Source organism: Boleophthalmus pectinirostris, unplaced genomic scaffold, assembly GCF_026225935.1.
Source record: "Boleophthalmus pectinirostris isolate CB_2022bp ecotype Guang Dong unplaced genomic scaffold, ASM2622593v1 HiC_scaffold_18, whole genome shotgun sequence".
NCBI lineage: Eukaryota > Metazoa > Chordata > Actinopteri > Gobiiformes > Gobiidae > Boleophthalmus > Boleophthalmus pectinirostris.
This window is the reverse complement of record NW_026571133.1, coordinates 17,916,123-17,941,192: the sequence shown is the minus strand read 5'-3', so window position 1 is coordinate 17,941,192 and position 25,070 is coordinate 17,916,123. Positions and strand designations below refer to the sequence as shown.

At 37.0% G+C, this 25,070-nt stretch overlaps 4 protein-coding genes across 8 annotated transcripts; 2 read left to right on the top strand and 2 right to left on the bottom strand.

Moving 5' to 3' along the window:
• The first annotated feature begins 1,279 nt into the window (after positions 1-1,279).
• prmt8b (protein arginine methyltransferase 8b) lies at positions 1,280-6,560 on the top strand. Of its 4 annotated transcripts, none has more exons than XM_055153827.1 (10): positions 1,280-1,360; positions 1,974-2,195; positions 2,644-2,799; positions 3,155-3,218; positions 3,522-3,664; positions 3,794-3,881; positions 4,572-4,687; positions 5,857-6,007; positions 6,279-6,400; positions 6,477-6,560. In XM_055153827.1, the coding sequence occupies exons 1-10, from the start codon at positions 1,292-1,294 to the stop codon at positions 6,558-6,560; spliced, it is 1,215 nt and encodes a 404-aa protein (XP_055009802.1). In that variant the 5' UTR covers positions 1,280-1,291. The 4 variants fall into 4 exon arrangements, with proteins under 4 accessions (XP_055009802.1, XP_055009800.1, XP_055009799.1 ...); XM_055153825.1 differs by having other exon boundaries at positions 1,292-1,360; positions 1,995-2,195; XM_055153824.1 differs by having other exon boundaries at positions 1,292-1,381; positions 2,013-2,195.
• Positions 6,561-6,934: 374 nt separating this feature from the next.
• On the bottom strand, positions 6,935-13,493 carry cracr2ab (calcium release activated channel regulator 2Ab). The gene is made up of 17 exons (XM_055154023.1): positions 13,018-13,493; positions 12,211-12,322; positions 11,827-12,016; positions 11,558-11,704; positions 10,927-11,017; positions 10,666-10,761; positions 10,391-10,578; positions 10,245-10,316; positions 10,099-10,147; positions 9,941-10,020; positions 9,077-9,728; positions 8,863-9,001; positions 8,386-8,467; positions 8,164-8,278; positions 7,981-8,082; positions 7,826-7,902; positions 6,935-7,681 (listed from the first exon to the last, which is right to left on the bottom strand). The coding sequence occupies exons 1-17, from the start codon at positions 13,168-13,170 to the stop codon at positions 7,594-7,596; spliced, it is 2,433 nt and encodes an 810-aa protein (XP_055009998.1). The 5' UTR covers positions 13,171-13,493; the 3' UTR covers positions 6,935-7,593.
• A 1,130-nt stretch (positions 13,494-14,623) lies between these two features.
• ccdc59 (coiled-coil domain containing 59) lies at positions 14,624-16,466 on the bottom strand. Its single transcript, XM_020926667.2, has 4 exons — positions 16,017-16,466; positions 15,547-15,895; positions 15,043-15,151; positions 14,624-14,953 (listed from the first exon to the last, which is right to left on the bottom strand). Exons 1-4 carry the CDS (start codon positions 16,141-16,143, stop codon positions 14,789-14,791), a joined length of 750 nt encoding a protein of 249 aa, XP_020782326.1. The 5' UTR covers positions 16,144-16,466; the 3' UTR covers positions 14,624-14,788.
• mettl25 (methyltransferase like 25) lies at positions 16,454-23,984 on the top strand. Of its 2 annotated transcripts, XM_055154025.1 has the most exons (11): positions 16,454-16,731; positions 17,178-17,357; positions 17,429-17,538; positions 17,602-18,156; positions 18,275-18,422; positions 20,071-20,165; positions 20,381-20,410; positions 21,097-21,170; positions 22,656-22,824; positions 23,310-23,381; positions 23,728-23,984. In XM_055154025.1, exons 1-11 carry the CDS (start codon positions 16,515-16,517, stop codon positions 23,818-23,820), a joined length of 1,743 nt encoding a protein of 580 aa, XP_055010000.1. In that variant the 5' UTR covers positions 16,454-16,514; the 3' UTR covers positions 23,821-23,984. The 2 variants fall into 2 exon arrangements, with proteins under 2 accessions (XP_055010000.1, XP_055009999.1); XM_055154024.1 differs by lacking the exon at positions 23,728-23,984 and having other exon boundaries at positions 23,310-23,587.
• The last annotated feature ends 1,086 nt before the right edge of the window (positions 23,985-25,070 follow it).

Below are 25,070 nucleotides of genomic sequence, written 5' to 3'. Positions count from 1 at the left end.
GATAAAAGAGCAAGAGGTATTCTTATATTAAGGGTTGTTTTTTAACCCCATAAACCTTGTAAATAACACATTGTCAGTAAATAACAGTTTGGAAAACATAAATATATATATTTGATTATATATTTGTCCAACCATTTTATCGGTTTTACCGGTTCAGTCAATAATAATCATTGCATAATAATGATGATCTATTTGCTGCTATTACACCCACACTGCTTTTGTGTAGTCCATGTGTGAGGTGTGTGAGTGGATGCATGTATACAGAGGGGTGCTGCGTGGGCCCATGCTCTTAAGCAAGTCTCAAACTCATCTATAATAAGAGCAACTGAAACCTGCTGATTTTTATTTGGTTCTAGATAAAATATTTTGGTACTTAAGATTTAGAGTGTAGTCCAAGTTATGTTCATGTTGTGAACTATTTTCATCTTTATACAACAGGAGAACTTTTGTTTATCCCCCATTGAAAAAAATCCATCATTGCAATGCCAAGTACAAAAACAGTGGGACAGAATATGCAGATAAATTTATACTTAAATATACTTACATCTAACTATTTCATTTGAATCACAGAATACACAAACATGCATAAAATAAAGTAGCGTAGAGTAAAACTACAGGCTACAACTATAATGTGACCATGAAAAGTTCTGGTCGTAAACAAAAGCTATATCACACTTCTCCCTAGAACAGAAGCGTGAAAACTGATTTTTGTTAACTAACTCTTTTCCACATCTATGCGTAACGTAAAAGTGCATAATTTGGATACAGACGCCTTCTACAGTATACCTATAAACAGTTGAATTGTTTCTTAACGTTGCGTATTCTTCTGTAAGAGTCTAATTTGTTGCACATGGTTTGTAGCGCACAGCTGGACGCCTTATTTGGCCGTGGGCGCGTATTGGACAGAATAATGTTATGTGTGAGATGAGCAGCAGGTAGGCGCGCAGTGTGGTCTCTGAGCGGACACCTACATTCACAGTGTGCGCTCGGTTGTTAATGGATGTAGGTTCCTTCTAGGATCACAACAGAAAGCCTCTCCGTATTGGCGCTCAAAGACTACTTTGAAGATCTACTGGGATAAATGACATCACTTTTGCAATTATGAACGATTGGATTTTTTTCTGACAACTTTTTGTCGCATTTTATTGTACACTAACTTATAATTTATCAAGATTGACATATCTGTCTATGGAGACAGAACTGTACTGTGACCTGTGCGTGTTTTTATATACTATATTTGGGAGCGAAACAAACACTTGAAAGAGTTTATTTCGAAATCTCGCCGGCTCTCATGGGACTCCGGCATTCGTCACGTTGTTTGCTGCTACGGCGGAAGATGGCGGAGGCGGACAGCTCAGAGGTAGGAACCTTGTGGTGTCCTGTCCGTTACTGGTCCTGAAAACCGCAGTTTAAAAAAATAAAGCCAAGGATAAAACGATCATCTAGATTTAAACATAATGTGCACATGGGGGTTTTGCTTGGTTTCTTGTCGTTTGTATTGAGCAGTAGTGATTCTGTGCAGGCTATAGAAAGTACCACTCGTCGTCCTGCACGTTGCATAGGGGGCATATGCTAATAAAGCTTATTAAACCAGGGATGCTCGTGTATGTGACACTGAGCTGAGGTGAGATGATCTTCGGTGCGTGCATTTACGATATCTTCGCTGTCCTTGGTGCTGAAAACGCAACGTGGGTCATCTGTATTCTCTCTATCCCTAAGCCTTGCTGTTAAAGCCTAGTTTGGCTACGTGAATGATATGTCAGAGGTGTTTATTATGATAAGTGTATAAACCACTGGGCTCTAGATGTCTGTTTCTTTATATATAACTCTGCACTCATGCAGAATTGTGCACTTTCCTACATTGTATGGTTGATAATCAGTAATTTTAACCACCATATAAATTGTCAATGGGTTTTATTGGATAAACTATATAATACAGGTATTAATCATATTTAAAATATTTACTTTTTTAGCGCCAACAGCCTGTCTCACAGCTCTCCCAGTCTGCCCAGCCCTCTTCTCTTCCTAAACCAGTGCCTAGTGCCCACCACATACCATGTGTGCCCCATACTCCTCATCTGGCAGCTCTGACCACTTGTGCCGGCAGAGGCAAAGTCACCAAGTTCATCAGTCCAGAGGATATGACATCACGGGACTACTACTTTGACTCCTATGCCCACTTTGGCATCCATGAGGTACAATTTCCATCATACCACAGAATGACATTATGCACAGTATGTCAGCATGTGCCTAACCTTGTTTTTTATTTCAACAAAATAGCCAGTGAAATCATTTCAGATATACTTAATATGCTGTGTACTCACTGTAAACTGTAAATTCTTTACAAATTTAATAACCACACAAATAGAAACATTGTAGCTTTAGGTATAATTGATGCATAACTGTTGTGATGATACAATAACCTTGATCTACTAAATGGTTGGTGCCAGATTTTTTTTAAACTAGTGTCCATAATTAGTATTTGGGTCAGGTTTTGTCTACTTGAGGTGTCCTCATTAAAAGATTGGAAGGAAACAAGGAGGGAGTGATCCGTGAAATGTCTCAAAGGATGACAATTAGACAAATGCCTATAGAAAATTATAACATAACATTACAGTATTATCATATTTTCCCTGTACACAGGAAATGCTGAAGGATGAAGTGCGGACACTCACATACAGGAATGCCATGTACCACAACAAGCATGTGTTTAAGGATAAGATTGTCCTGGATGTGGGCAGTGGCACTGGGATCTTGTCTATGTTTGCAGCTAATGCTGGTGCTAAACATGTCTATGGGGTAAGATATACTGGTACATAAACATAAATCAATGAACAAACTCCCTCACATGCACATAAATCCTTTTAGATTCCTCCATTCTGTGTTACAAAGGTTAATATTGCCCACATACAGGGGACATCTGGGTCCCCTTGGAAAAGGGCGACATGTCTTACTCATGAGCTCGACATGAGCAGTGTGTATGATTCACTGTCTGTATCACACTTAGTATGGATCATGTAGCACTCCTCTCCAAAATGAAGGACCAAGAACAGGATATGAATATACAAGAACACCAAAAAAATCTATTTTAGTATAGTTGTTTCAGATTTAAACTAATTTTAATGTACTAAAAATAACACATCTTTCTTTGCAGATTGAATGTTCAAGTATATCAGAATATTCAGAGAAAATTATAAAGTCAAATCACTTGCACAACGGTAAGTACAGGTAGATTCCAATGGCATCAGAAATAGTGAAAGAAATCTGCATATTCACATCATTACCGTCACACTCAACCACATTAGTCACACCTCAGTCTGTTAACTGGCAGCTCACCTTTGATGTCAAATAATCGTAATCTGTGCCATCAATCTGAATACCCTCTACGGGTGCTTTTGTAAAGTCTCCTTGAACATCACATGTGAAAGAGTAGAGGCACATTTGTTGGAAAACCATACTGAATTTTATTCTTAATAAGTTAACTAAACTTAACCATGTGACCTGTGATTGGTATGTTGCAGTCATCACTATCTTCAAGGGGAAGGTGGAAGAGGTGGAGCTGCCTGTAGATAAAGTGGACATTATCATCTCAGAATGGATGGGCTACTGCCTCTTCTATGAGTCTATGCTTAACACTGTCATCTTTGCCAGGGACAAGTGGTTGGTATGTGCAAACTCCTCAGAGATAGAGAGCAATTTTGACATATTGTGTGCTATTGACTTACAACTATAAACAGTCATCAAAGTGGTTAACTTAAATTCTAAATTCAACATTCAAAACTCTGTCATTCAGAAACCTGGAGGTCTAATGTTCCCAGACAGAGCAGCACTATACGTGGTTGCCATTGAGGACAGGCAGTACAAAGACTACAAGATTCATTGTAAGTAAATCATGGCAAAGTTCTCTGTTTACATTTTGCCAACATATTGCTATTGTTAACTCTAAGCTGTAAGTTCTCTAGGACCTTTATAGCTAAAATGCTACTTTCATTATATTAAAATTTCCAATTGCTGATGAATCACTTGACAGAAAGATATACCTTGTCCTCTATTTATTCTATACTCTGGTGAGTTGGTGTGTTCAAATAGCTATCACAGCTGGAGTGGCAAACTTAACCTTGTGATCCAGATCAAGGAGCCAATATTAGACGTGCCATTTCCACTTGTAAAATGCAAGAATCTGGGTCAGTAACTCCTACTGAGTTTAGTGCAAAGGTGGCTTTTTCTGTTTGGTCGCATTTTAGACAGAGCCTTAAGTCAGTCTACGCAAACTGTTGATGTTCCTCTTATTTGGTATAGGCTTGCTTTTTGGCATTCTGAGAGTGCAAAGTGTAGTGAAGGGACAGAAGGATGGTAGGAGGAAAAGCATGCCCTCTGCATTTTCGTCCTAAATTAACAAAACTGATGCCAGACACATCTGAAGAGGAGGTGGAGGTGGCTAGAGTCTATTTTCAGAAAGATTTGTTGTTTTCTTTTCTGTTAAAGGAGTAGACAGTAAGAAAGTATTAGCAAGATTTAAGATAAGCAAAAAATATAATAACTTACACAATATTATGTTGGCGTTTATACAGGGTGGGAAAATGTATATGGATTCGACATGAGCTGTATTCGCAATGTGGCCATCAAAGAGCCATTGGTGGATGTGGTTGATCCCAAACAGATTGTTACTAACTCCTGTCTTCTCAAGGTAAGTAAGAAATTTCAGTAGGCCATAATTGTTTTAAAATTTAACTTTTCATGTGTGTGTCTTTATTTCACTGAAGTCTACAATTCTTTAAAGCAGGTTTTTCCCAGTGTCTCTGTATACTCCCTGTTGGCGCAGTCTATTTCCTGCTAGATAATAGAGCTGTTTTGGGACTTGTAATAGTCTGCAGCTCAGTTTCCACACAACAATAGCTCGCCTTTCATCTCAGTAGATAAGAGCTTTCAAAGGGGTGATAGCTTTTCTGTTGGCCCCTTTACCTCGTTCTATCTATAGGCCATTCTCTTTCACTCTGTCCACTGTCTGCCTCATATCACAGCTTCAGTGTACCGTCAAACTACTCGGTCACTTCATCTCAGCCTTTATATTTTGCTCATATGGAGAACGACATCAAATTGTGCTACTTGACTGAAAGTGAGTGAACGAGGATGGAGGTCTCTGTGGAGTAGTGAAATGTGGTACTACAAAAACAGCACTGAACTCCAAACCATAATTTGCGCTGTAGGAAGTTGATCATATATATTATCAAACCGCTTATTCCTGAACTAGAGATCAGTCATCTATATCAAACCACTAACAGACAGGGGTCACAGTTCACATTTCTGCAGTATGGATGTTTGTGTCTTATAGCTTTTTCACTCTTTCCAATTTGCTGTATATTATATTCAGTCTGGTATCATTGCATTGGGAAGGACAGAGGTGTTAAATCTCAATCAGTCATGCTGACAGAACGTGCCTGGACCTGCCTCAGAAGGTGGTGGACAGGTTAAAGTGTAAAATATATCTGGTCCATTTTTATTGAATAGGCATCCATGTGGAACACAGAAAAAAAGCAAACAAAATAACCAAAGCCTGATCCTCTTTTTTATATTTGCATCCACTTTCCAATAATAGTGACAAACCATCAACTTGACATTTAAATAAAAAGAGATGTGTTCACTGCTTTTAGTCACACACACACTCTCATACATGTAGAGCCTCGCTCACTTCTGTCCACAGAGGACACCCACACAGCCTGTGTAGTGTGAGCAGGCTTTGCACTCCCACCATGATCTGACCTGTGGGCTGATCATGCAGAATATATAATAATGGCAAATATATAGTTTCTATTTTACTATTGAAAACTAATACAACATATTTAATGTATTTTTCAGGAGGTGGACATTTACACTGTGAAGCTGGAAGACCTGTCTTTCACATCGGCCTTCTGTCTACAGATTCAGCGTAATGACTATGTTCATGCTCTAGTTACTTATTTCAACATTGAGTTCACCAAGTGTCACAAGAAGACGGGCTTCTCTACTGGTAACAGTCATTTACTACTACATGCATATACTCTAACACATCATTTACATGTAGCCATAGTTTCAAGACAGAGAATGGATGACTATTCTTCAACTATAGTGACTAAATGTGACAGTAGTTATGTCTTTGATGGGACAAAGACATCATTCAACTGTAAGTGTAAAACACAAACATTGATCATGGATATCTGATGAAAACCCTACACCAGATATATTTAGCAGCAGGTTTCAATATCTTGTGATAGTGAATTAATTAGATTCTCTTGTTTTAGCTCCTGATGCCCCAAGTACTCACTGGAAGCAGACAGTATTTTACTTGGAGGACTATCTGACAGTGAAAAAGGGAGAGGAGATCTTTGGCAGTATCACAGTTAGGCCTAACGAAAAAAATGTGGTAAGGCGCACAAATCAATTATATATATTTGTATATTGTATATCTTTGCTAAACCATTTTAACTTCTTGCTTACAGAGAGATTTGGAGTTTACTCTGGAGCTGGATTTTAAAGGACAACTTTGTGAAGCAGCCATATCACATGACTACAAAATGCGCTAGTAACTGTGGCTGCAAGCATTGAAATAGAATAGAATTGGACAGAATATTTCCAGCAACCCTGCAAAATTGAATCTATTGGTAAAGAATTACGAGCAATAGTCCCATGTCTGAGTGATCAAAGCTCATTTGAATGTAAAATTTTAATGTCCCCTTTTATGCATTTTGGTTTATACATTCAGTGCAATAATGTAAATGGAATAAGTGTAATTGATTTGCATGGTGATGATGTTTTGATTGTATTAGGATAGACACAAGTGTTTTACTGAAAGTTGAACTAGTGCCAAGACAAAGTATGTCAGTGCTGATAGATGATACATAAGTCTATAATATTTTAAATCATAATAATAATAAAACAATTAGAGAGACCTGTTGAATTTTACAAGATAATGATTCTTGAGTTTTATTTTTTATTTAAATGTAATAATCACACAAAATTGATGCTGGCATTAAAATATAAAACATGGTCATCTCTTGTCTTCTGTTAAAATTAACACGTTTCAGTTCTATAATTTAAATCAGGGCACCATTGTCACCAAAATATTTATTTCAGAGATGGGTAGTACTCATTTACATTTAGTAATTTATATTATGTGAGCACTTTTTTCATAAAATTGCACTTTTACTCCTACTTAAATAATATATTTTAGTGTAACAGTACCCTTACTTGAGGAAAAGTTTTGGTTATTACGCCCCACTGAATGAGTCTCCAAGTCTCCAATGTTATGTAGTAGACAATATTAAATTGCATTTGCAATTCTTACACTCCTTAAAATGTGATTTAATTCATGTTTGTGGTACAATATACCAGTTTTCGTAATTATTTAATGTTATTTGTCATAAGTTTACATTTACTTGAATACAATTTCTAGCTACTCTCCCCACCTCTGATTTATAAGTGTTGTGTGGAGCCGTCTTAACTGATACACCATGATAATTCTGTACAGAAGAACATTACGGTCTCAACACCCACAACAGGGATTACAGGCACCTCACTTGGTCCATGTTTGATGTCTATGATTCACTCAAGAATAATTTATTTACAGCAGGGCTTCTTCTTAATGGGCTGAGCAGTTAGGATTATAGTGGTGTCTCTCACTCTATCCTCCTGTTCCATTAGCACTCTGGTATGTCACAGGGGAAAGACAGAGGAAATGGTGATGCTTTCTTACAATAAGTTTGTCAGCATAATCAAACTCAACAAAGCATATTGATTTCAAGTTTTTGCCATATGTCTTAATTTACTTTACAATTCATATTATAGTTACCTGGCAAGATGTGTCAAAGATTCTTCCACATTCTTTCCTGTATAGGCACTGACCTCAAAAAACATCACCTTGTTTTCCTAGAGAGAATGATTTCAGTCAAACAAAGTAGCTAAATTTACTTGTTCTATTCTGTTACTTCAAAAATATGTATTTACAAAGGCTAGGTGTTCAGCCTCTTTGAAGGACACCTCTCTTTCACCCTCAATGTCCATTTTGTTGCCCAGCAGAAGAATAGGGATACCTTCTCCTGCTGCTTCCTAAAATATAAAAGTGCAAATAATTTAATGCACAATATCACCACATTAGAAATTATGAGTGTAAATAGTCCAATGTCAGACCTGTACATTGATGAGCCAAGGTCGAACTGCTTTAAAGCTCTCCTGTACTGTGACATCATACATCACCACCACTCCGTCTGCCTTTCTGAAAAACTGCTTTGTAATGCTGCGGTACCTGTTCACATGTAAACTCTGTAAATGACTGAATACAAGACAATTGGACAGCAGTTTCTGTGCAACTGTGTTTAAAAATTGTAAGTAAATAAAGTATCAAATAAAAACCTTTCCTGTCCTGCTGTATCCCAAAGCTGCATGGCAATTTGCATGTTATCCAGGGTTAATGTTTTTACACTGTAGTCGATACCTATATGAGACACAATAAGGATTAAATACCGACTAATAACATATTACACTTTGCAATATAGTCCTTGTACATATGGCCACTAGAGGGTGTGAGACACGTGCTACAAAGTTGATCTTCTTAAGGAAAGGAGAACAAAGCAGAGATAATAGGGATTGGACGAGGTTTGAAAAAGATGAAAGTCAAATTGACATAATCTTAGGTACAATGTGTGCCAGGGCTTTTAGAACGTTAGTGTGACTACACAAGCTCTTTCATGTGATGTTAAGTCAACTACACATCTTATGCATAAAGCATCAACAAAACTACACTTGTCATTCAAGTTTGAACATACAAAACATTATTTAATATAAGTTTCAAAAACAGTGTTCTACAACTTTGCAGTGTGATGTTCTCACCTATAGTAGCAGTTGTAGTAGGATGAAATCTTCCCTCACAGAAGGAGCGTAGTAGTGAGGTTTTACCAACACTGGAGTTTCCAACAAGCACCACCTTAAACAGACGGTCAGGGGGCAGCAGTGTTGCTTCACTGGTTTTCTGAGGAAAATAAGAGTAAGAAATCATATTATTATTCCAATTAAAATACATGTAAAAGATGCATTGTGGACCTACTTGCTGGGTCTCCTTTCCCACTGGCTGCCCTCTTGGAGACATGGGTGTTTTTCTGGCCCAGGTGAAGAGGGATTTTTTTGGCTGTGTGATGTCTATTGGTTCTGAGCTGCTTCTGAGCGCTGTGGATGACAGATCTGTCACAACACTAGCCTCGATATCACTCTGTGCTTCCTCTGCCTCCTCTTCATCCTCCTCCTCCTCCTCACTCAGCTGGTGCAGCAGAGGTTGTGGTCCTCCATGAAGCAGGTGCGGCAGGTGGTCCTCCTCTATTGAAATGACCCGACGGAGGGGCCACCCATCTGGGGGAGAGTCCAGACCCACCTCGTCCACATGGGGGCTTCTTCCCTTTTCACTTTTCTTTGCTCTTTCTCTGTCTTTAGGCATCAGTCTCTTGGAGGTGGGGATTTTGCTGGCCGGTTTTCTGACCTTTGTTTTTGAGTCCTGAGTTGCAGGTTGTGCCGCTTTGGCAGGACTGGTGGGTATAGCAGGGCTCTTTTTTGAGGTTGACCGCTGTAGGCCTGATGCAGTGGAAGACACAACACTGGGTGCATCATCATCACTACAGGAGGAGGAAGCGACAAACACGATTTGAAGGTGCTCTATAGGCAAGGCCTCAAGAGACTCGTAGGAGCCATTCACCATCAGTGGTACTCTTTGGAAACAGGAGAAACAGAGGATATTCTCCATTATATGATGAATGGGGTTAATTAAATCTTAAAGAACTCAAATATTGAGCCATCGTCTAAATTTAGACTACAAGAAAATGTATATTTAACTGATTGTTATTAAATGAACATCATATATCCTCTGTTTTTCCTTCAAGCTGCATGATTTAGGTTAAGTAGTGGGTAGTAAAATAATCACCGTCTTGTCTGGGTTACATCATCAAACAGTTCAGAAAGTCCAGCTCTCTGCTTCTGTTTCTTTCTTAGTGATGATCGGGGCTTATTAAAAGAGGAAAAAAGAATATTTATCATCATAATAATGCATAGGATTTGCTATTACCACTTAAGTAAACCTACAACACCACGGCTTATATCCCGCTCATCCTTTAAATGTTTGTTCATTTCTCTGCAAACACAAGAACAAAAAAAGATATATAATTAAATGTAAAATAAATATTTCAAGAAAAAAAAAACATAGTCCCTTAGTCATGAACTGTAAATACCTGAGAAGATCTAGCTGCTTCATGAGACTTTGCTTTTCTCTTTGAAGACCTTCAGTCACTCTGTACATCTCCCTAATGACAAAAAAACACATACAATTGAAAGTAAGAAGTGATGCAGTGCATTTGTACAAAGTCTCAGCACCCACATTTCCTTCTCCTGCTGTAGACGGGCAGCCTGCTCCTGCAGAATGGCCAGTTGTTCCTGGGCCAGCACCAGTTCCTGGCTTGTGGTGTCCAGCGCTCTGGAGAGCTCCTCATTTGTCATTTTTAGCTTGATATTTTCACTGTGACTTTCCTGTTTCTCACTGCTCAGCTCACGACACTGGGATTCTAACTGCATTAAAATAGGCATTTGTTACTGTCACAAATTAGTGTGTTATTATTAAGTCTATGTTTTATATTGTTTAGTTTTTTGACTCACCCTTTTCTGTTTCTGGAAAAGCTGCTCTAGTTCTTTTTCTTTTGAAGAGAGTTGATACTCAAGGTCTTGGCTGCGGACCTGCAGGCGTTCTGAGTCCTGCACAGGCATTTACATATCTTTAAGAGTAACACTGACAGTACATAACCAGGGGATTATGGCATATTAAGACAAAGTCACACAATATTTCAAAAGCAGTGATATTAAAAAAAAAATACAATAATTGCATTTATGATGTACTCTGCAAAAGCAAGTTGCTTGTACCTTCAATAACAACTTCTCTTTTTCATTTTTGATTTGTGCTTCCATTTCTTCATATAAATGTCGAATCTCACTGTCATGTGTTGCAGTCTTCCTAAAGATAAAATGAGTGTTTGGATAAAATAAATCTTGTTTGAAAAACTGAGAAGTACTATATTCAGCATAAGTACCAATACAGCCATTATACAAATACATATTTATACCACGACATTCCTCATTCAAAACAAAACCAAGTGAAATGATAAAATATACTGACCATGGTATTTTTCAATGATAACTTCTTCAAAGCATAGGCATTAATTTATTCCCATTCAAGCAGCTGTCAAACCTCATAGTGTGCCTCAAGATTAATGGTCATTTGACACAGCTAAAGGGGGTTGTGCTTGTCAGAGAATTACAGGTAAATCCATGCAACAATTTCTATTCTGCAGTCTAGCCATATACACAGATATAAACACTGGTTAGAAATCATGTTATGTCACTAATGCTTTAGCTAGAAAACAAGAAGAATGCTGATATTCTACAAATCCCTAATTTAAAAAATAAATAAATAAAAATTGAGAAATCAACAGATTATTTGAGTGGCAGATGAATTAAGATAAAATGTTCTTAGTTTTCACATACGTTTTCTTACCTTTGAAGTGCACTTTCCATTTCCTTCTTCTCTTGGTGGGCTTCTTTGATCTGGTGAGTAACACGAGCCAAAAACTCCTCAAAGTTTGACAGGAGATGAGGTTCGTCTCGCCGTAGTTGAGCCCAAAGACTGCGCACCTCGTCTGGGCTGCAGGAGAGAAGTGACACGGTTTCTCCTCTGGTCATGACCACTTTCAAATTGTCCATCAAAATGTATTTCATCTCCAAAAGTCATCCCATCCCGTTCATGTCCACAAATATGACACTCACTCCTCAAACAAATTACTGGCCCCCAGGCTCTCCATCAGCATGCAGAAGTGCCTCTCTTCCTCATCTTCTACTCCAGCCAACTTGGCCTCCCACTGGCTCTGATACAGGGCTTCTGTGGCTCTCAGGATCGAGCAACGAAGTGCACTTTGGTCATCAGTTGAAGGTATCCGCCGACCGTGTAGGAAAAGGGCTGAGATGTGACATCAAGAAATTCATTTGTTATTATATTTCTGGCGTAATAAAGTCTAATAAAGTCTCTCTTTAGCTAAAATATTGATTAAAAATGTGATAATTCTGATCATTTGAATATTTCAGGTGCAAAATTATATCTGAAAAATAATCATGAACTTTTTAGTACAGAGTATAAAACAGGGAGAAACTAACAAAATCCTGAAGAGAAAGCCTCCAGCGTGAGGAACCCAGTGTGGTCTATATCCAGAGAGTCGAATACATCTTCCAGCTCCTGAGCTGTCAGAGGCAGCTCATTGTGCAGCCTCTGCCGAGAAACAGCACAGTAGTGAATTATTTTCATGTCCAGCAATTAAAAGATAACGTGAACAAAATAAAACGTATGTCAGTTAAACAATTTATTTTCTGTAAATATTATTTTTGGAAAACAAAGTACAATTAATTAAACAAAAAATGATTTCAGTCTTTTCTCTTTCATTTTGTGTTAGCCATTAGTTTTCCGTTTTAGTGTAATTTTCCTTGTCAAAATCTGCACAGGTGTGAACAATCAGAAAGAAACCAGATTACTCACATCAGATGTAAGTGTCAACATGTCATTTAAATACTTTGAAATCAAATATTGATTAGAATTTTGGTAGGCCACTGTAATGTAAAGATGTGCCTTTAAGAAGAACACAGTAGTCTATAAAAAGTAGCACCAATTAAAAGAACTCATTGTTTTGTTGATATTGTGTATGTATACGTCACTTAGTGTGTAGACCCTTTTCTGGGAACTCGACACAAACAACAACAAAAGCACGGATGGTCACAAGAATCTTGCCCTCATTATACAACAACACTAGACACTGAAGAGGTCTCTGCTTTGTTCTCTTTCAGCCACTGAATTAACATGTGTTTAGTTGACCTCTACTTGAACATTTTATGTTTGTGTTCAGTGTGCCATGTAGGTGATGAATAATAATGTGTAAAAAAAAGTGTTTGATATGGGGAACATTTTCTAACCCTCATATCCGTTCGAGTGATGAAGCCTTTGCCCTCCATGTCACAGATTTGGAAGAACTCCTTGGTCTTGTCCAGAAGAGCGATGGGTCCCCAGTCTGAGCCTCTCCGCGCAGGACGTGGCCCAAAACCATTGATACTAATTTCCTCCTCCATTCCTCAAAATATTTTTAAGACAGTCTACAAGGAGCGCAAGTCAAACATCCTTCTTGCTATACCAGTGGGCTAGGTCATCAATGAGCACCCTAATCTTAACATATAAAAATATAATTATAAAATGTAGTTGCAGTAAATGAAGAAATGTGCCTCCAGTTCCTAAGAAACACAAAAGTAACATTTCATTTTACAGTGGCATGACTTTGTTTCATTCTTATTAACATATTAAAAATGTGATAATGTTGCATTATAAATCTCAACATTGCTATACTGTAAATCTAGAACAAGCAACTCACAGAGGTATGTAAACACCGGGTTAAGGATTATCCTAATACCAATCCATACTGAACACATGACAGTGTAATGCCTGCAGGACCGTGGGAGCCAGTCCAACAGGATAAAAATGAATACATTTATTGCTAAGGCTTATGCTGTGGTTTGTTAGTATCACACTTTAACTGATGACCAAGACATAGGCAAATTTTCACTTGAGATGAATTATGTTTAATGATTAATTTAATAAAAGTGCAATTACTGTTCTAAAACAGAATCATTATCACAAGAAATTGTATTTGCTACACTGATATAAGCACACATTCTTTAATGGATTTACAATCAGCTTAAAACCATTCAATAACAAAACCGAAAACATATCTTGCCTAGATTATACAAGCAAATGTAGTAATATACAGAGAGCTGGCAAATAAAATGTTGTCATGATAAAACAGAAAAATATCCATACCTTGGTAATAAGTAAATATTAAGTCTTTCTGTGCAGCCACATTAAGCACATTGGTCAAGTCCTTGGTTTGTGGATTTCTGCTTCATAGACGTATGTTGGAAAGTCACTCTGAAACCATGTGATGTCAGGAGGAAGCAGCCCAAGGCGTTCCAGCCTCCGTCCAGACGATACTCCTGATGTGAAGGGGCAGTACAACCAGCCCTTTAACAAAGCAACACGTGTGCATTGTAGCTATGGCGACACAACACTCAAGGCCATAGGACGTCTATCAGAAAAATACGCATAAAACTCAAATTTAACACCTAATTTCAAACAAATTAGTAAAACAAGCAAAACCAATTGTGGTACTAAGGGTGTTCACTACCACAGAATAAGCAATACTTAGGATTAACAAATGAGTGTATAAAGGCTGTAAAAAAGGGTGAAACAGATTTCAAACGTTTTCACTTTGCCCTCTTGTGGCCTACTCTAAGCAGGCGATTTTAAGACTTACTCTTGATGTATTGCTGCACATTATGGCTTTGCAAGTGAAAATAACAAATAAATGGTACTGTATATTCAAGGTTATATTGGCAATGTGGTTTACATTAACCCTTTCTGACAATCTGTGCTTGCTTTATGCTATCCTCTGTACAAAGTATTTTGTAGTTTAAATCCAGTGGATGTGTTGGATTCATTTTTTATACTGATGACAGGAGAATACAGGCATCGTAACTTTCACCTTACTATTTTTAATATCTACTTTACAGTCATCTTTAGTCTAAAAAGGATTTATCCACAACAGTAACCAAGACAGATAGGTGATCTGATCAGAGACAATAAATAAAAGATTACAATTTATATTTACAAGAATTCAAATTATGCAATTTTCAGCCATCATTTATCAGTTCTTTGAATTTTCTGCAGTAAATATTCCATCTGGAGGTTTAGGTTGGGCTGTCCTTTCTTTGTCTTTTTACAGAGCATCTGATAGTTCTCCATCTTTTTCTGCTTGTACTTCTGCAGGGCTTCCTCGCGCTGCTGCTTGTTCTTTAGATACTCCTGTAAGTAAACAAATAAGTCAGCCATCTCAGAAATAAATAAGACACGCAAAACTTAAACTGAAGTTCACCAAGAAATTGTTTCCTCACCTCTTGTTTCTTTCTTCGATTTTCTTTGATTCTTTCAAACTCCTCTTGTGTTTTCTGATATGATGTTTTCTTTAGCATCCTCTTTCGCATTCTGTTGCTCATGGGAATGCTATAAAAATAAAAAAATAGACAAGACATGCTGGTAACACTTTATATAAGCTACACTATTTCCAGGCTTAACACAGCATGAAGAAAGATAATTTACATTGCATTATTCATTCACTCCACACTTGGTGGTGGTAAGCTAATACTGCAGCCACAACTGTCTTGGGGTTGCCTGGCAAGTTCACAGTCTGTGTGTATGTTTCGGAGAAGTGTGTAGTCTGGATCCCAGGCAAGCCCTGAATGTGCACTGAATCAGCCGAACCAACCACAACCAACAGTCACGCATGCAACACATTCATACTAGGCAATGTTGGTCAAATGTCTTGCCTAAAGACCCAACTACAGTTTCCACTAGAGCCACTGCTGCCCCAAATGTGACACCTAGTACCAGGCTTTTACCTCATCTGTGCCTCTTCTTCACTAGGTTCTGTTTGTTTAATGTCAGAGTTGGGTTCTGCTTCCTCAGTAATACTTGGATTCCCTTCATTTTGGTCCATTTGTGTAGCAGCCTCAGCTATACGTGGATCTTCTTCCTTGCCTTTCATTCTTAGTTTGCTCCTGTTCACTCTGTTGGCCCAAGCCTCTTTTTTCAGCTGCTCTTTCTCGGCTAAATAAAGATGCTTGAGATGCTCTGGAAACTCGTCTTTATACACGTTTTTAGGGGCTATAGTTTTCTTCTTCTCCCTCCGTAGCAGTTTAAAGTATTCATTCTTGGCTTTCTGCTTCCTCTTATAAGCAAATCCTTGACCTAGAACAGATATAGAATACGAACCATAACGAAATTAGAAAATTTAACAATTTTATGTCAAATCAATCAATGCAGTACTCTAGAAAACGTGAGGTTATAACTGGGAAAATATTGTATTTACCTTCCCTAACACTTCCTTCAAACTGTTTATGCTGCGGAACCCATTTCTTCTTGGTTTTGGCACTTGTTACATTCTTTTTAGATATTCCTTGCTTGCCTCCTTTTCCGTCGATGGTTTTATGTTTCATTTTCTAATTTTGGCCTGATTGTGGACGTGTATAAGGTACAAGTTAAATGTTTACCACCCGCACGCGGAAAGAAACTTGTGAGTGGAAAAACCAAGACGCGTTCTAATGACGCAAAACAGGCATTAAAAGTAGATTTCGGCTCAAATATGTCTTTTCCAAACAAACAATATTATTTTATTTACATTTTATAGATTACTTTCTGTATTATTAATCTCAACAGTGAAAATTATTGGGACTTAGTCGTATGATGAAAAATAGAAACACGTACACAATTATCTGTGCATTTTCTACTGCTTATGCCTAGAACCCTTGAGGAGGAGAAGACTGCTTACATGTACCACACCGGTCTTCTTTAAAAATTAATTTTATACATGATGCTAGCTACACTGAGCCTCACTCACGTTCAGCAAAAGATAGATGAAGTCAAGCAGTTTCTGGCTATAGCAATGAGGATCGCTAACGCGCACACTGTAGAGTTTTACACCCACGATGTGTGGAGTCGCTTCATGGCTGTGGCACCAGAGGAGGTGCTGTCAGCTGTCAGTGCGGATCAAGTCCACCAGAGGGAGCACAGTTGCAAGGAAAATGGTAAATATCAAATTTCTCCTATTCTTTACTTTATATATTTTCTGTTCTGTATTTTATTCAGGCAAAGATTGCATATATTATTATATAACTTCGAGAGTATAGGTAGTGGATTGACCTGATATATATATATATATATATATATATATATATATATATATATATATATATATATATATATATATATATATATATATATATATATATATATATATATATATATATATTAGTGCTTTACATGCAACAGAAAAATTAAAATCAACAGCACCTTTTCATCCATATATAACAATTTAAACAGAAACATAGAACATAAACATAAAGCTCCTAAAGGTTATAGTAAAAATAAAAATGGAGAGCTAAAATCAGATGGAGACTAAGTAAAATAGTAATGATAATATAATTCAAAATAAATATAATAATAACAATATTTTACTCTTTTATTCTTTTAGGGGAACAATCCACATTTGGCTTTTGCCCTGAATCCCACCATCTAGTAAAAATCTCTGAAATGCTGGAAGCAGCAAGGATGCATTCGCTTCCTGGTCTGGGCATCTGTTTCAGTAGAGAGGAGCTGCTACTCTCTGTGCAGAAAAACTGTTCAAATTCAGGTTCTTCAACAAAAACTGCAGGTGTGAATATTAGATTAAAATATTATTTGTAATATTCATACTGGTTCAAATCCTCTGCCTTTGCTCTGCAGCAGGTGCAACTCTTGAAACTGATGAATTTATGAACTCTAAGAAGTCCCATGAAGTCCAGTGTATGTCTGAGGTTGTAGCCCAATTAGCTCAGCAATGTCAAGTCACACAGGTAACCCACTGGAAACTAACTAACTATTTAATCAATGATAACCAAATCTATATTTCCCCATAGATTATAGATGTTGGCTCAGGAAAGGGCTATTTGAGCTCCTTCTTGTCAATGCAGTATGGCCTTCAGGTGTATGGTATTGACTCGTCCAGTACAAACACCCACGGAGCCCGGGAGAGAGATCGCAAGCTCAAAAAGTTCTCTAAGGCCTTCCAGCAACACAGCAAAGCAAAGAAAAGGAACACACTTGAAGGAGAAATAAAGTCTAATATCATAACACAAACTGACCAAAGAAAAGAAGTCGAAAAGACAGAACTACCATTGTCATCAGTGGAGGATTTGCCTAATGTTATAGAGGAGCATATGGAACCAAACATGACAAACCAAGAATCTTCAGAAGACTTGTTTTTAAATGCATTATCTTTAGATGTGATTGAAACAACATCTTCGAAGGTACCTTCTTGCCAACTGACCGAAGAGGAACGAGAGAAGAGAAAGAAGAAGAATTTGGAAAGAAAAGCCCAAAACACAAGTAGAAATGAAGGTCCCTTGTTTTCACCCATTACATCTTATGTTACTGCAGAAACTGAACTACGAGAGTTAATCAGTGAACTACAGGTGAGCAGAGCAAAACTGTATTCACAAATCTATTTATGTCAATAGATAAGTTTAGTGAAGTAAGCTAATCTTTATGAATATATGTTTACATCTACATCTCTTTTTTCCAATACTCTAGGCTGCGGTCCTTGTGGGCTTGCACACTTGTGGGGACTTGGCTCCCAGCTCTTTGAGAATGTTTGTGGCTAAAGCAGAGTTAAGTGCAGTTTGCAGTGTGGGATGCTGTTATCACCTACTCTCTGAAGAGTTTGACCCCACAGCTGAGGGTAAATATATGCACACACATAGACATTCAAGTCATATTTTTTTTTTATGTATTTATTTATTTAAACAAATTTTATGCAAATCATTCTCAACTTTTTCTTATCTATACCATCTCAATAGTCCTCACTGCCTAGTTGTGAAAAACATCTATATTCACATATAAATTGTATAAACACAATGTTGCTTTTATTACATGAATTAATTTTGATTTTCCAGGGGTCTCAAACCTTTTACCTCTTTTTCCCTTTCCTCTGGGCTGAGCTACCTGTGGAAAAACAAAAATGCAAGAGAGCTACTATTTCTACAGAGTGCAAGAAATAATACAGCTAATGATATAATGGTACAATGGTAATAGGCCTCTGATTAACAAAATGTTAGTTATTCAGCACAATACATATAATTTAGAAATCCTTGGTGAGGTACTTGGAAGAGGGTGTAGAGCTACTGGTAGCTCCTGAGCTACAGGTTGGAGACCCCTGGTCCATAGTTTATAAATACTCTAACTGCCTCAAAATAATAATTGTTTATACCAACTGGGAATTAAGCCAGTTTGACTAGTGGCCTACTCAGCTTTAAGCTGCTGCTAAAAATAACATTTTATAAGTAACCGATTAATAGAATAGAATGATTAATATATAAAGCTTTTTAGAATCACTCAACCTGACACTGTTTACTCACAGAGGCGCCATCCTTACTCAGATAAGTATGTGAGACATAATCCAGGGGCTAAACATTTGCACAGATATACATAAGTTCATGTCTGTGTCTGATATTATGCCTTTAGTCTCTGAGGCTTTTCACTAAACCCTGTAAAACAATACCAAATACACATATTTATGCAATTAAGGTCGATTTAAGTAGCTGAGAAAGATAAATTTAAAAGTGCAATCTGATCTGAGCTCTTACTTCAGTAAGATTGAATACTTTTCGAGTTATTTTTAGCAATGAAAAATGCATAAATGTGAGTGAGATGGCTATGTTCAGCGTCATTCTGAGGAATATTCTAGGCAAAGCAATAACATCAGAAAAGTTATATAGTGCCCCTTGAAAGGAGCAAAAAATGAAAGATAAGGAAGAAGTTCCACAGGAAGCTGATGCTGCAGCACTCTTTTGTTATGTTCATAGCAGTTTGTTAGACTCATCAGGCCATACCTGCACATGTGTTGTTAGTGTTTCCTCTAACTGTATCCCTTTGGGTTCATTGCTCCTGCCCTCTCTCACTGACCCTTTCAGATGACATGAAAGGATGTTGGGCTGTCAAGGACTCAACATACCCACTGAAATATGTGTGCCATGTTCAAGGCTGTATGTAAATGATATGACAAGATTTATGCTGAATACATTATAATATGTTTAGCTGCACAATGTCAGTTTTCCAGTGGAAAGCAGGAAGGAAGACCTGCTTGTCTCAGTGGAGAATGTGTTCCATAGTATGGCTTTAAATGTATCTATGTTTCATTTCTTCATCTACTGATGTTTGTATTGCTAAATAAAATGTTGATAAAAATTAATTATTTTAGTAAACTGACCTGTAACCACCAGGTGGTGTCACTTGCTTATCTTGATACTCGGAGATTAATATGTTTTTATGCCATAATTATGTTCATAAGAGATCAATACAACTTTAAAATCTGTCTTTTTTCCTTCTAGAGGGATCACATGCTGTAAATGGATTTCCTTTGAGTCAGTACCTTCGTGACCAGTCCTGGTTTTGTGGAAGAAATGCCAGGATGTCTGCGTGCTTGGTGAGGACACGCTAACTAACTGTCTAAAGTGTAATAAAAGAAACCTATCAAATTCACATTGTTGTAGCTGTTTATTAGCATTTTTATGGTAAAGGTTACAGCCCTACCAAAGCTCTTAGCTGTAAATAGGAAACACTGTACATAATAATGCATTTATTAGTCCTTTACTAGGGGTCAAGATTACATGTAATTGAACTTGTTTTGTTTAACCACAGGCATTGGAGAGGTTTTCCCATGGCCAAGGGGTGAGTTAGTCCTTTCTATTGTTACTATGTTAGTTGAATATAAACTGGCAATATTTTTTGAATAAAATGCAGAAAAAAAAGGAAATCAGGTCAGTATTAGACTTCAATACACTTTTTCGATCTAAGGAAATTACTGGGACAAAGTAGTTCACAAATAATAAAGAAGAATATTGTTTTTAATAACAAAGAGCAAATACAGTGATGATAATAAAACTCTAATTAACAATTATGAAACCATGTATCAAAAAGTGCAGAAATATACATATGTAAAGTTATATATCCAATTTGTGGGATAAGGAAATACAGTGCAAAAATGAGAATGATTGACATGACAATATCATTTTTAGTTACATGGGGTTGTAGATGCTTTTAACACTATTTTAAGTCTACTGCAGTTACCCCAACCCCCCCACCCCCCAATTTCCCCCAAATTAGGAAACGACTGTGGTAAATGTATTTAAAATATGCATTACATACCTTCATGCTAAAACTGATACATGATACTACCAGCTATTAATATGGAATGTTTATAAATATTCATGCAATCAAAGGGAGATTGATTGTGTCTCACTAGTTGTGCGTCAAGCCTAGAACTATACTTTCAATCTAGAAACACCTCTAATTGTTTGTGACTGTGAAAAATATTCATCCAATTAAGTCCTTGACATCTGTTTGTTTTTGTTCAGATTCCGTTGGAGTCTTTGTTTTATCGGGCTGTACTGCATGTTATACTCAGGGACCACTATGGATCATTCAAAAGGTAATGCACTACAGACTAGTGAATAACATCTGGAGAGTGTTTTTTTCAGATTTGAATACATTTTTGGAGATTAAACTGTAAAACATTAAGCACAGCCTAATCTTTTACTTTGTCTTTATATAGCTATTTACTTTTTTATATATATTCCCTGAAGTGAAAGGGTCTTTATAAAACTGTTAGAACCTCTTGTCAAGGCCATATACACCTTTATGTTGTCCATTAATGTGTCTTGTGTTACAATTTAATGGACATTGGATTTTGGAAACTAATATGAGATGGGTGATTTGACAAAAAATGTTTTGGAGTTAAATTAAAAATGTATTTCATTATTAAGATAAACAATATAGATTTAATAAATTGGCAAAAATTTTCTTCCCCCAGAGTCTGAAATTTACTCCAAAGTACATTTTTTACTGACTGCAGATTGGCTGTAGACTTCCTAATTAAAAAGACCCAAGCATATCATTGACCATTAGAAATGACTGAATCTTATTTTCAATTAAAATTTAAGAAATTGCACACCACTACAACAAATGTTACACAATTTGATTAGGAATGCACTAGTACCACTTACAAGTTACCACTCCCAAATCACAGGATTTGAGTACGCGCTGACACCAAGTACTGATACCAAACATGATTTTTTATGAGGTTTCGATTACTGCGGTAAATCTAACTCATTTTGTAGGATTTTTATGGTATAGCCTACCTTTTCATCTAAGAATAACTATTTGAGAGGCTAAATTTCACAAATTGCTAAGGAGCCACCTTAAGTATAACAGTGAGTGTTGTCTTACTTTTACCACAGCCACACTTTGACTAATATGCGGCACATGCTGTGCCTCTTTTAGAAGCTGTAGACTTGCTCTATTCACTTGCTAAATGTTTGTCAATTTTTTACCACTTAGCAGCATTAGCATGCTGTTATTGTAAACAAAGCACTGCCGCTGATATCATCTGTGTGAACAATAAAAAGTTTTAAAAGTTCTAGTTCATAGTTTATAGTTCATTTGATAGTCACATATGATTATGCTTAGCTTACTGTGCAGAACAGTTAATGTGTTTCTTTATGGTCACGTCATTGCTCAAAGCTCAGGGACGAGTTGTGAGCGTCAAATAAGATGCAATGCAGTTGCAGTGGTAATCGACTCGGTATAGGCAGGCCACTGATGAGAACAAGTACCCGATACTGGTATCGATATCTGCGCATCCCTATATTTGATCTAAAAATAAATCACCCTAGAACTCATTACCTTTAATTAGGGGATATAGTGTTGTACTGTGATAATTAAGATCACAAGATGTAACACAAGAATAACCCTGTACTAAAAGTGATGCTTATTTGAACTAAATGAAATTACTACAGTCACATAAGGATTAAGTTAAGTATTTTTGAACCTTGATTGTTTGCTATTGTTACTTGGTGTGAGCTGATAACAGGGACAGTACATAGACAGCTGAATTATGTGTTTGTTTCATCCACAGTGAAAAACGAGTGGGCAATGTTTACTCCAAGACTAAATCATTTGTGGAGTACGTGCGGAGAGCTTTGCAAAGACTGGAGCTTGATGAGACAAAGCTTCCCGATAATGAAATCCAGGGTTACCACGACAAATACAGCCTGCGGATGAATGAGCTACAGGCCTTTACTATGGTTAGTGTCATGTCACATTTTGGCAAGAGAATTAGTGATGGGCAGTCTGGCTCTTTTTAAATATGTTTCTTTTGAAATGGATCCCTGTGTTGCCAGCTTTTGTGGTGCTAAACAGTTCTCTATTTAATCTTTTTTAGTATTTTTATACAAACAAGTAAAATATGATCTTTTGTGTTATTAATATATATTTTCCTACATTTTCTCATTTGTTTCCCTGGCCTCGTCGACACTGTACCATATTGCTGCTTTATAATGATTAATATATTATTCCCTGTGATTGACCATATTTCTGCTCTGATAATATGTTGATTAGCAGATCTGAGCATGTCCAGCTAAAGATGTAACTCTCATCTAATAGGAATCAGCTTTGCTGATTCAAAATCAGTTCTTACAGCTAGGACTTAGCTGAATGGACCATTACTAATAGTTCAACCAATTGTACATTGCTGTATGTTCTTTTTACTGAGGTTTTCTTTCTTGTGTAGTTAAAAGTGGCTCTGGCGCCTTGCATTGAAGGCTTAATTCTTCTGGATCGTCTGTGTTACCTCAAAGAACAGGTAAACATTGTAAAAGAGATTCAAATTATAAACACATACCAGCTGAAGATGTGCAGGATGATGCAAGCAGGTAGCAAATACTTGAATTTGACTTTGATTTAGTTTAAATACATGTTAAAACCTACAGGAATGTTTCAGGTTTGCATGTAAATGTATCAACCAACTGTGAGAAAGTAGTTTTTATAGTTTACGCTGACAGCAGTACACCTGGCACAATATTTTTACAGATGTTCAGTCTCTGGAGAAAATATCAGAAGCTTTGTAAAACTTTCAAAAGAGCCACAGACCCTAGGGGGAAGAAAAGGCCTTTTTATTTTAATTCTGTGTGGATTTTGTCTACCCATAGGAAAATGTATCATTCTCAGCTCTGGTTCAGCTCTTTGATCCTCTGCTTTCACCGAGATGCTACGCTGTCATCGGACTCAAGAAGAACAGATGAAGCGGCTGTCAGCAATCAGTAACTGACTTCATAATTATATATTTTTTATATTTTCCCCATAAAAGATGTATTTTATGGAAACTGGAAATTGTAAAGCACATTTTAAACCAAATATTTCAGTTAATCTTACTTTGAGGAAGAATAAAATATATTTTTTAATGTAACTGAATTCTTCAATCTTTTGTTCTTCATCAAGCATTTAAAATAGATGTGCTGAAAACACCTGGAAAACCGGTGTGCCAGTCCACTTGATTGAAGCAAATCTTGACCATAGAGAGTTGTTTTAGGGCTGCAGCAGGAGGCACGGCATCAGGGGTTTGGGCAGTTGGGTAAAAATCTGGAAAGACCATTTTTCCCTTGTACGTTTCAGGCTCGTCATTTTACTTCACACAGCTCAATTCATTGTTTACATGAATACTTCATGCAAACATTTCTGATTGTTTTTATCTTCTCAATAGAAAGAAGTATTTTAATTAAAAGTCACATTGACCACAGTGATGATTACAGTGTATGTTTACTCATAAGTCAGTGTACAAATCAGTGAATGTAAATAGACAAACCCTGATAGTATTCATAATAACAAGTGTGTTGCATACAGCTTTCTACTTCCTCCATTTACATGTTATTTGTCACGTTGCCACCTGCACATCTGTACCCATTTATAGTACTTTTAGTAATCTCTAGCTCAGGCATACAGGAGCATGTTTCACTTTGACAGGCTTCTGGTTCCCAATCCCAGCATACAATAACAATTTAAAATCTGTTTATAATAGTTCTAGGATTTGTTATTGTTTTTAATTTGCTTGCAGGTTTTGTAAGGTCATGTTTAGTATATTAGCATAGTTATCTACTTCAATGACCACACATGAAATGCAAATTAATGATAAATATTGTCAACAATGTTGTAATTGTAGTCTCCAGCAGTGAGTAAGATGCTGATTCTTGGGCATTCATTTCCTAACATTGCACTAAACAGGAGATCGGAAAATAGCTGTATGACCAAGGCTTGAGAACAGAAATTGCTGCAATTAAGTATGGCTTTCCAAACTGTTGTCACATTTAGAGCAGGACAAAAGTGAACGGATGCATTTCCTTTAAGGATCAGTTGTTTCTCATGAACATCCTTGGTACAGGAAAAAGGAACAAGTCTGAGCAAATGTGTTTGCTGTTTGGACTGGCACCCCTCCACACATGTCATAGATTTTCTTCATTATTCTTAAGGTTTTTAATGAATTATCTATTGTGAAATG